General features: G+C 42.5%; 1 protein-coding gene across 1 annotated transcript in view; it reads right to left on the minus strand.

The window, feature by feature from the left end:
• Window positions 1-10,058, minus strand: part of Trap1 (TNF receptor associated protein 1) — a 550,461-nt gene extending 540,403 nt beyond the window's left edge. Inside the window, exon 1 of the mRNA XM_067144122.2 lies at window positions 9,923-10,058. Coding sequence (XP_067000223.1) covers window positions 9,923-10,043 — 121 coding nt within the window. The 5' untranslated portion in view covers window positions 10,044-10,058. The remainder of the gene's footprint in view (window positions 1-9,922) is intronic.
• Between the last annotated feature and the right edge of the window lie 2,120 nt (window positions 10,059-12,178).

A 12,178-nucleotide genomic window follows, 5' to 3' on the forward strand; every position in this document is an offset into this window, starting at 1 on the left:
CCCGGTTTCGATTCCCAGTCGAGTCGGAGATTTTAATCGCTTCTGATTAATTACTCTGGCTCGGGGACTGGGTGTTTGTGTATGTACCAACACTCCCCGCTTCATGTTCAGACAATACACCACACTACCAACCACTACAGAAACACGCAATAGTGATTGCAATCCTCCATATAGGGTTGGCGTCAGGAAGGGCGTCCGGCCGTAAAACAGGACCAAATCCAACTGTGCGACGCAGTTCACACCCGCGACCCCACTTGTATACGAAAAGCGGTTGAAGAAGAATGGTTTTCCTTCCAGTGAACTCTGGCGTTCGTGATTCAAACAAAGATTTCACTTCACACTGGGTAGATTTTCAAAACCATCCTTTCATCTGTCCAGTTACTCCCTAGGATCTACAATGAGTTCACCTGATTAGCCGAAAACGCTATTCACGTATCTACTTCCCTTTCTAAGATTTGTGTTAGAGTCCAGAAGGGTTTTACTACTGCCTGACAGCCTTTCCTACTTATTTCCAAAATCCATGATTTATTTCTGGACTCTCCAATGCATGTTTGACTATTCCTTTTTTTCTATTCACTGTCTCAAATGTACATCACTTCTTGTTTGCAGTTACTTCTGATTAGCTTTCTTGTTAATTTTTACGTTTATCAGTAAGGTTCGAATGTTAAGGAAAAGTCATACTACATTCCTGAGGTCATTTTACCCGGAATCTTACAAATAACTGTGAATGATGGGTACCTGACCCCGTTTAAAGGAATTTTATGTTGCATATAACTGCATATTTTGGCCATTTTTATTGCTTTGGTCATATTTTGCTTTTTAGTGATAGAAGGTCTTATTTGGTTATACAGGGTGAAGCGTAATTCGCGCACTCGGGCGTCGCAGCGCGACTCCTCACATGCCAGCAATAAAAAAATGTCACTTACAAAATTTCGTCTTGCGAGTATATCCGGCAGAAAAACGACGTTGAAGAGTAGCAATCTGGCAACACTGTAACCACATGTAGGGGAACTACCTCTGTCAGCAGAAGTTAGTCGTACTGTACAGTTGGTGCAGTGGATAGAGTTTTGGGTTAGCATGCAGGAGGTCGAGTGGTCGATCCTGGGTTGCTGCGTATGTTTTTTATTTCGTAAATGTAGTCCAGGTGGTATGGTATCTTAATCGTCCACAGCGACTGCAGTGGGTCCTCTAGAAACCATTTGCACTTACATACTACGATCCTAGAAATGGACGAACAATCGTTTTCATTGGTCAGCTTTGAAAGGCGCCCTTTCCACGTCGTGGGCGTGAATTTATTCGCACCACTTCATCTACTAGGTGTGAAACCTGTTTGTTTCAGCTGTCTGTTTCTTATTAGTCTAACCAGGTATTTGTTGTTTCAGCGTTACAAAATGTTGTAAATGTAGGATACATGTGACCTCAGAAACGGTGTCTTACTGTATTACAGTAGGTAATGTCAGATGGAAATTAGCAAATAAAAAATGTGCCTCAACCCAGGATCGAACCATCGACCTCCTGCATGCCAACCAAAAACTCTACCCACTGCACCAACTGTACAGCACGACCAAAACGTGCTGACAGCGGTAGTTACCCTACATATGGTTACAGTGTTGCCAGATTGCTACTCTTCAACGTCGTTTTTCTGCCGGATATACTCGCAAGACGAAATTTTGTAAGAGACATTTTTTTATTGCTGGCATGTGAGGTCGCGCTGCGACGCCCGAGTGCGCGAATTACGCTTCACCCTGTATATTGAGAATTTTTCTCAAACTGATGCGTCGTTTTTAACAAGGTGCATGTTATCTGCGTCGATTATCATACAGAGGATTTCATAATACTGTAGTATATTATTTTTCTTTCTGTTCCCGAAACGGATAGGCAGCTGGTTTAGAAGACATGAATGTATAAAGTTTTAATTTATCTACTGTAGCTCTGTCGGTTTGCATGATTAAATGTGTGTGCTGTATTATCGCTAATCAATTTTTGACACTTTCAATGTTAGTAATACTATAATACTTGCTACCTATCTCTAAAATGCTTAAATCATACGCTACCTGCTTAGGTCATACTGTATATAGCCAATCTTAGGGCATATTTACTTGCATATTTTGTGCTTCTTTAGGTCATAAACTTCGAACCCTATTTTTTAGGTGTTTTGCTACGTGATTACAACTGAGGAGCTATGTGACGGTGAAATAGCGACCCCGGCCTGGAAAGCCACAAATAACGGCCGAGAGGATTCGTCGCACCAACCATGCCTTTGAGCTGAGCAGCGGTTGCTTGGTATGCCTTGGCCCTCCAAGGCTAGGACCCCAGCATTTGCCTGGTGTGAAAGTAGAAAACGATGGAAAACCATTCTCAGGGCTGCCGTTTGTAGGATTCGAACTCGCCATCTCCTGACCGAAGCTTACAGCTTACAGCAGCCAAGTGGCTAGTACAGAGCATCCAACTCGCTCGGCAGGGCAGGAATCAAAGGGCTTCAAACAGGTGGGGTTTTTTGCTATTTTTTAATGTTATTTGCTTTACGTCCCACTAACTACTTTTACGGTCTTCGGAAACGCCGAGATGCCGGAATTTAGTCCCGCAGGAGTTCTTTTACGTGCCAGTAAATCTACCGACACGAGGCTGTCGTATTTGAGCAACTTCAAATACCACCGGACTGAGCCAGGATCAAATCTGCCAAGTTGGGGTTAGAAGGCCAGCGCCTTAACCGCCTGAGCCACTCAGCCCGGCTTTTTTGCTATTAAAAGTTGCATTGTAGAGCCTCCATTGCTCAGGCAGCAGCGCGCAGGCCTCTCACTACTGGATTCCGTGATTCAAATCACGGTCACTCCGTGTGAGATTTGTGCTGGACAAAGCGCAGGAGGGACAGGTTTTTCTCCGGGTACTCAGGTTTTCCCTGTCATATTTCATCCCAGCAATACTCTCCAATATCATTCATTTCATCTCATCTGCCATTCATTAATCATTGCCCCAGAGGAGTGCGACAGGCTTCGACAGCCGACACAGTTCCCATCCTCGGCGCTAGATGGGAACTTCATTCATTCCATCCCTGACCCGATCGAATGACTGGAAACAGGCTGTGGATTTTCAGTAAACGTCGCACTAACGCATCGAATGTTTTCGGCGACGTAAAGATGGGAGATGTCTGGGACTGGGAAGGTAGCGCGGTCTTAATTGAGGTACAGCCCCAGCATGTGACTGGTGTGAAAATGGGAAACCACGAATAACTAAAATCAGGGCTACTAACGATGGGATTCGAACCCACTATCTTCCGAATGCAAGCTCCCAGCTGCGTGTCCGAGCCGCGTAGTCAACTCGCTCGGTAAGAGTAACAGGATTAGCATAGATTTGTCCGGCTCCTTAGCTGAATGGTCAGCGCAGTGCTCTTCGGTTCAGAGGGCCCCGGGTTCGATTCCCGTCGGGCGAGATTTTAACCTTAAATGGTTAATTCCCTTGGCTCGGGGACCGGGTGTTCGTGCTCTCTCCAACATCCCTGCAACTCGAACACCACACACAACACTATCCTCCGCCAAAAATACCACGCAGTTACCTACACATGGCAGATGCCGCCCACCCTCATCGGAGGGTCTGCCTTACAAGGGCTGCACCCGGCTAGAAATAGCCACACGAAATTATTGTTATAGCATAGAATTTGAGAAAGGTTCCTTCTGATTGGACGAAAGCAGTGATTGAACTCATGTACAAAAAAAGGGACTGGAAAGAGTGCAACGACTATCGAGATATTTCACCATTCAGTATACCAGGCAAGGTATACAAGGTAGATATTTTAGCAAAGGAGGTGCAATCGATTGAAAAGAGTAGGTTGGATGAAAACCAGTGTGCTTCCAGACCATGATGGGACCGTCAAAACCAGTTTTTCAATATGCATCAAGTATGGTAACTGAAATATGCTATCAGAAGAATAGATGTTTCGTGCATCAAAAAGGCATACAACAGAATATCAAAGGTAATACTGAGGGATTATGGGAACAAGTGTAGGTTATTACAGGCATCGAAGGCATTAATATTGACAATCAGGCTGCTGTGAGAATTTAGACACCATTAATCCGAAGGAACCAACTATCATGGAGTACATTCTGAGCCAATGGTTCCTTTGTACTGAATTAAATGTAAAAGACAGTTCATATAGAGAAACCACTAGCTAGTGGTTGAATATAGGCCTATGTGTCCGTTTTCTACAAATCTGAAAGTGGTTACTACCCGATTCCTTCCTCCTGAAATGGAAATGCTGCATTTCATATTGAGAAAATTTTCTAACAAGAATATTATTTCATGATTAATTGATTCCGGACTAGTTGCTTTTGCTGACAATAGGCAATAGTAAACCACATTAAAAATATCACTAACTATTTTTTTGAAATTGTATATTTTTGAGGATTGGTTCCTTTCTGTTTAATGCCGTCCAATTGATGTTAGACGGGTAGAATGGGTTCTTGAAAGTAGTAACAGATAAGGCTGTAATCTTTCACTTTTATTGTTAATACTTTACACGGATCATTTACTGAAAGATAATAAATAGCAGATAGGGGTTCAGTTGGGTGGTAATGTAATAAGCAGCTGGGCCTTTACGGCAGACTGTACTGCAAGCTTCGAATCTAATATCTTGGAGCTTGGAAAGAAATTTGGCCGGCCCCGCGATGTAGGGGTTGCGTGCCTTCCTCTTACCCGGAGGCCCCGGGTTCGATTCTCAGCCAGGTCAGGAATTTTTACCTGGATCTGGGGGCTGGTTCGAAGTCCACGCAGCCTACGTGATTACAATTAAGGAGTTATCTGTAGGTGAGATGGCGGCCCCGGTCTAGAAAGCCAAGAATAGCGGCCGAGAGGATTCGTCGTGCTGACCACACGACACCCCGTAATCTGCAGGCCTTCGGACTGAGCAGCGGTCACTTTGCAGGCCACGGCCCGTCGGGACTGTTGCGCCATGGGATTTGGTTTGGTTTGGTCTGGTTTGGTTTGGTCTGGTTTGGTTTGGAAAGAAATTCATATAGGCCTAGTATGATATGAAAATAAGCATTTTCAGGAGTAAGGTAAGGTCAGTTGAGAAGAAACATAAGAGGACGGAATGTCAGGTAGGACATGCAAATCTGAAATAGGTGGATCATTTCAAGTACTTACAATGTGTATGCTCCCAGGATGGTAGTATAGTAAGTGAAATCCAATCAAGGCGTAGCACTGCTAAATCAATCAGCTCGCAGTTTTGATCAACACTGTTCTTATACTTCCAGGCTTTATCGCCTAATTGTGGATATGACCCTGTTTTACGACCGGATGTCCCAGTCACCAACCCTACGTGGAGGGATGTATTCTCTACCACGTGTCTCTATGGAGATTGATTGTGTGGTGTGTATTAAAACTAAGGCACATACCCAGTGTCTAATGCAGAGCAATTAATCACATTCGGTTAAAACCCCTGACCCAATCGGGAAACGAACTAAGGGCCCTCTGAACCAAAGGCGGCTACGCTGATCAGCTACGAAGTCGGAATTGCGATCAATGATGTTCTCTACGGAGGAAGTGAGCTCTTGGAAGAAACTATCCTCTCATAGCTCCGGATTAATGGAAGTGAAAACTGGATGGACTCAGGATAGCTTATAAGTTGGACCGAGCGAGTTGGCTGCGCGGTTCGATTCACGTAGCTGTGGGCTAGCATTCGGGAGGTGGTGGGTTCGAACGCCACTGTCGGCATCTCAGAGGATAGTATTCCGTAGTTTTCCATTTAACAGCAGGCAAATGGTGGAGACTTAACTTAATTGCGATCACGGTCGCTTCCTTCCCAATCCTAACTCGGTTCTATACCACCAGGCCCGTCTATGTCAGTGCGACTAAAAAAAATTCTGAAAAAAATACCGTAAATCATAAACTGAATGTAGCAGACATTAAAGTAACGAGAATGATTGCCGATGCAAACAGGTGGGAACAAACGCAAGGCGTTAACATCGGATAATAAAAAGAAATAGTGACTGAGATCAGTTATAAAACTAAACTTGTGGCCCATACAGGATAATAAGGCCTCGACCTACGAAGACTGGTCGGATGACTAGCAGACATCAGAGTGTTAAGTGATCAGCGTGACGACTTCCCTAGTCGGTTTGCTTGGCGTTTCGACTAGCTTCACTACCGTCCAAATTAGACAGATTTACAGGTGAATCCTCTGACTACGATTAAAATTATTAGATAAGCTGTGAACTGAGACAGGCCTGCATATTTCTCTTCTCAGCAAAGGTTGGCAACTAGTCCAGCTTATTTAAAATATGAGGATGTAGTTCTAAATGAACGAACTCTCCATTCAAATCACGAACATTTAAATATATGATTACTTATAAAGTGACTTCACGACGTCTGTTTCACAATACACTGCATCATTGTCCCGTCAAGGTACCCAATCAATGGCGAACCAAGAGGTGAGGGAGAGTGACGACGGCAATGGGGGTGGGGGAATGCGCTGATGCGCTCTGAACATTTGTACTTCTCTTTTAAATTGAACTACAAAGCAATATAGATATAATTAATACTATAAATTGACTCTCTTTGTTAGTTTCTCGCATTCAACGTAACAAGTGTGACCAGAAATTAAAAGAGTCTAATAATAACAATAGTAATAATAATACCGAGTGAGTTGGCCATGCCGTTAGAGGGGCGCGCAGCCATGAGATTACATTTGGGAGATAGTAGGTTCGAATCCCACAGTAGGCAGCTTGGTTTTCCGTGGTTTACTATTTTCACACCAGGCAAATGGAGGGGCTGTACATTTTTTAAGGTCACGGCCGCTTCCTTCCCACTCCTAACTCTTTCCTATCCCATCGTCACCATAAGATATTATCTTCGTCAGTGCGACGTAAAGCGAAATTATAAATAATAATAATAATAATAATAATGATTATAATAATAAAATTAATAATAATCTTCAATATTCCAAACACGCATGTGTGTAAGTTCGTAAAAGTCCACTTATTTTTTATTTTTTGCTTTTCATTTTTTACAATCTGCTTAACGTCGCACCGATACTGATAGGTCTTATGGCGACGATGGGATAGGAAACGGCTATGAGTGGGAAGGAAGCGATCGTGGCCTTACATGCAGTACAGCCCCAGCATTAGCCTGGTGTGAAAATGGGAAATCACGGAAAACCATCTCCAGGGATGCACAAAGTGGGTTCGAACCCACTATCTTCCAAATGCAAGTTGACAGGTACGTGACTCAAACCGCGCAGCTACTCGCAAGTTCGTAAATGTTCAATGAACATGTATCTGATTAACAGATATTAAACAATAAATAATTCTTGCTTAGACTAGCTGCAAATAATTGCAATCAAAGGATGCACCGATCATCTAGAATACCATACAGATATAGCCCACGAGTTTATTATTATTATTATTATTATTATTATTATTATTATTATTATTATTATTATTATTATTATTACTTTGTAGTAAGCGTAACTAAAATACTGGTAACTTAAATTGTTTGAAAATAGTCTTAAAATGTCACCCCTCCCATTGAAATTTTGACTACAGCACTGCAGCGAACAATGCACACACGTAACTACGCCGTATAATGCACAACAACAATGACATTTTTATCTTACAAATCAAATCAATCAATGTCACCAATGATATGCATTTGGGGCAGTGGCAGATATCCTATCTGTTCTTTTCCTAGCCTTTTCTTAAATAATTGCAAATAATTTGGAAATTTATTGAACATCTCCCTTGGTAAATTATTCCATTCCCTAACTCCCCTTCCTATAAGCGAATACTCGTCCCAATTTGTCCTCTTGAATTTGAACTTTATCTTCATATTGTGATCTTTCCTACTTTTAAAAACACCACTCAAACTTATTCGTCTGCGAATGTCATTCTACTGACAGCGTCTCGGAACATACCACTTAGTCGAGCAGCTCGTCTTTCTCCAAAGTCTTCCCAGCCCGACTTTGCAACATTTTTGTAACGCTACTCTTTTGTCGGAAATCACCCAGAACAAATCGAGCTGTTTTTCTTTGGATTTTTTCCAGTTCTTGAATCAAGTAATCCTGGTGAGGGTCCCATACACTGGAACAATACTCTAGCTGGGGTCTTACAAAAAACTTATATACCCTCTCCTTTACAACCTTACTACAACCCCTAAATACCCCCATAACCATGTGCAAAGAGCTGTACCCTTTATTTACAATCTCATTTATCTGATTACCCCAATGAAAATCTTTCCTTGTATTAACACATGGGTACTTACAGTGATCCCCATAAGGAATTATCACCCCATCAACGTGGTCATTAAAACTGGGAGGACTTTTATGGCACAGCCAACCATACACCAAATTTTTTAAGAAAAAGAAATGTCGGACTAAGAACAATTCTACGTTTCACATGGCAGTGTGACATGGATTACGCGTAGGTATTTCATTTCTCATAACTCGAAGATATTTAAATTATAACTCGTATGTTGTAATACAGTAGTATAAATCTGTAAAAAAAAAAAAAAAAAAAGCTCATCTGTATCCTTGAAAATAGAACTGAATAACGAGTAAAAGATATACTACCAGAAACAGGGGTTAATAATAATAATAATATTAATAATAATAATAATAATAATAATAATAATAATAATAATCTTCTTCTTCTTCTTTTCCTGCCGCGTTTCCCACACCTGTGGGGTCGCGGGTGCGAACTGTGTCGCACATGTGGATTTGGCCCTGTGTTACGGCCGGATGCCCTTCCTGACGCCAACCCTCTATGGAGGGATGTAAGCACTATTGCGTGTTTCTGTGGTGGTTGGTAGTGTAGTATGTTGTCTGAAGATGATGAGGAGAGTGTTGGGACGGACATATACACCCAGTCCCCGAGCCAGAAGAATTAATCAGAAGCGATTAAAATCCCCGACCCGGCCGGGAATCGAACCCGGGACCCTCTGAACCGAAGGCCAGGACGCTGACCATTCAGCCAACGAGTCGGACAATAATAATAATAATAATAATAATAATAATTTATTTCACGACCCTTTTAGCCTGAAAAAGATATTTACTCTTTCTGACATGGATAACTTGTATAAAAAATCTACTGTAGAACGCTGATCAGCTGCACCGCAATATCAGCACCCTACGTACAAGCACGGATAGGGAGGGGGTGAGCACTTAAGCAAACTGAATGGTAAGGAGAGAATACCCCACGTATGGGGTGTATTAACTCGAATAGACGAGATTATACATGCATTTCCAGAATTGTACAATTCAACGAAGTGTAGTTTAAGAGCCTTTCAACATAGTGAAGTTGAATTTCTGCACTGCAACGCCACTGAACTATTGGCACAGAAGATATGGCCTGGTCATAAATATAATCAATTCAGCACTACAGCATTCTTCTAGCACCTCAAATTGTTTCAGTTGTGCTCATTCCCTTTATTATTACTAAAAAGTTTCGTATTTCTTGTGGAACAAAAAGTTTGTGACAAAATATACCGGTACCATTCAAACGAATTAAGTAGTCCTTGACAAGTAGAGGTTATAACACAGATGTGGACGATGATAACACTAATATCAGTGAAGCAAGTGAACATCTATACAGAGTAATTAATATATCAGATCGAAATCACTTAGTAATATGGAATCTATGTGACGCAACCTATGTTTGAATTTGTATTGGGAAACACAGTTGCATTAGCGACTGCCGGCCCAATCCGAGCACACTCCATTACATGTCTTAGGGGTTCGATAATTGACTCACGCCTGTCAAATAAAAGGAAAGTTGTATAGAGTAAAGAATAATTAAATTGTATGTGCGGAGATAATTTTTATGTACGGTAAGTCGAAGGAAAATTATATCTCTATTGATCGCAATCTACTATCACATCGAACATGCAATATACTACACTACAATGAAGAAATATATAATAATTAAATTATTACCTTGTTGATGATGCTTCGTTAAGAATGCCGTGTGCCCTCGTGGACGAAGAAAATAAGTTTCTTTTCGTAAAAATACATTTCCTAACTTCACTACACGCTGCAAACGAATGGAGGCAGCCATTTTCAACCACGTGATGATCAGTTCATCATTCTGTCGCTAGATGTCGCCGGTGTTGCAAAAGACGGTGGGAATGCGTCATTTGTGTCTCCGGCTAAGGAGGGAGCTGTTGCATGTATTGAAAGCTGCCGCTCGTCTAAACCCACGCGCCGCTGATGTACGGAATATCTCTACAAGTGTCCGTGTAAACGATAGTTCTTTGAATGAAGGTTTTTTTTTTTTTTATCTGACTGCAAGTGTGGGTGGCAAAGTAGTGATGTGAGTGGAACTGTGACCCAAAAAAAAAATCATCAGAAGTGTCATTAATTATTTGAACTTTGATGAAAGGTGTCGCGAAAATTGTCTAACATGGCACCGCCGCCAAGAAGATAGAAACAAAACCTGTCTTATGCGCTCTGCCTGACATGAAGGCACGCATGGTTGTTAAGCGTAGGTTGGCCAGCAGCAACCTGTTGTGTTGAGGGGGTCGGGTAGATAAGTGTTGAAACTCATTTCGTCTTCATAGTGTCGGATAATTTTATTGCCGTACAACTGTGCAGAATATTTCTAATTGTTTGAAATGAAATGGAAATATACTAACAGTGCTAAGTGATCGTATTCCTAACGTTATATTGACGCTAAAACTGTTGGACTGTGTGTAACGGCGAAGCACGTGAGCAGTGTTTATATTGTAGTATGTGTACGTCGGCCAGAACTAGTGTGACGTGTGTTCATTGGCTGGAGCAGTATAACTGTGACGTTTGTAGTATGACAGTTGGGATTATGAAAACTGACAGACGGTGAAAACTTGTCACGTGTGTTATTTTCTTTCTCTATGTGTTGAAGTGTTCCCTGCTGGGGGTGGGGGTTGAAGCCACCGGTCAGCACTGGCCTATCCACTAAGCGTGTGTGTCTGTGAAGCGGGCATCGTGGAGCACGGGGGTGGACGCGGGGGCAGTTGCGTGGACGGTGGGCTTATTCCTCGGAAGCCTATTGCCGCTGCCCCCATCCCTCCAGGACAGAGTCTGCTCACTCCAGGAGTGGTTCCTGCCCCTCAGATGGGAGATGTGCTCCCGCCTAAGAGACAGGCCGTCGTTGACAGACTTCGTCGCAGAATTGAAAGCTACAGGCGGCGTCAAAGTGATTGCATCCCCAGATTTGATCAGTCATTTAACGGACTATGTGAACAGAATATACAGGAGACTTTGGCGTTGAAGCAGAGATTCCTGGAGACCAAAACCAAACGAGCAGCTAAGAAAACGGAGAAGAAGCAAGACAGCAGCAATAATTTACAGAATAATCTTCACACGGTAAGAAGTCTTTTTTACAGCCATTTATTTTCTTACGCCTGTCATTGAGTTGATTTTGTATTTTGCATATTAAATATTTTTGTAAGTCGGCACCACTGTTCGTACCATTGTAGCTTATAGCGGCGGAATACTTCCATGAAACTATTCATTAAGATATTTTTTTCAATCTTGCTTCAGATTAATTTAATTTATTGGAAACAAAACAATGTAGTATTATTGTATAATTCTAGAGATGTCACGCGAGGACAGTGGTATTTGTCTTGTCTCCCCCCCCCCCCCCCCCCCTTTTTCATGACTTTATAGCAACCTGTATAAATTGCTCAGTTAAATTTTCTTCTTTTTAACGAATAGCATGGAAATTTGTTCAACTTCAGTTTGTCGTGAGCATAAACAAAAGACGTGATGTCATTTTCTGAGAATAAGTACATCAAAGCTTCATTACTTGACAGAGTTAGCACAAAGCAATTGCCCCGGATGTTGTGAGTGCAGGTGTCTGAAATACATGACCCTGCTAGGCAAGATTTCCATCCATCCAGCCCAAGCTGGCAGTGAGGCAGACCCCTCCCGTTCCCCTTGCCCCTCGCAGTGTTGTGAAGGCTCGTCCGTCCGTCTGTAGCAGCTGCTCTCTGTGTGGCTTATTGGGGCAGAGGAGCTTTCGGAATGAAAACTGGCAACACCGTTGCAACGGGAGCCTTCAAGCTCGCAAGCCATGCAGGCGAGGCAAGGCAGGATGCAGGAAACATTTCACCGCGTACCCGCTCCGAAACAATCTACACGCGACTAACCTTTTTTTATTGCCCAGACGCCTGGCATCAAGGCATGTCGAGGAGTAGGAGTTGATGCTCATCA

Source organism: Anabrus simplex, chromosome 3, assembly GCF_040414725.1.
Source record: "Anabrus simplex isolate iqAnaSimp1 chromosome 3, ASM4041472v1, whole genome shotgun sequence".
Classification (NCBI taxonomy): domain Eukaryota; kingdom Metazoa; phylum Arthropoda; class Insecta; order Orthoptera; family Tettigoniidae; genus Anabrus; species Anabrus simplex.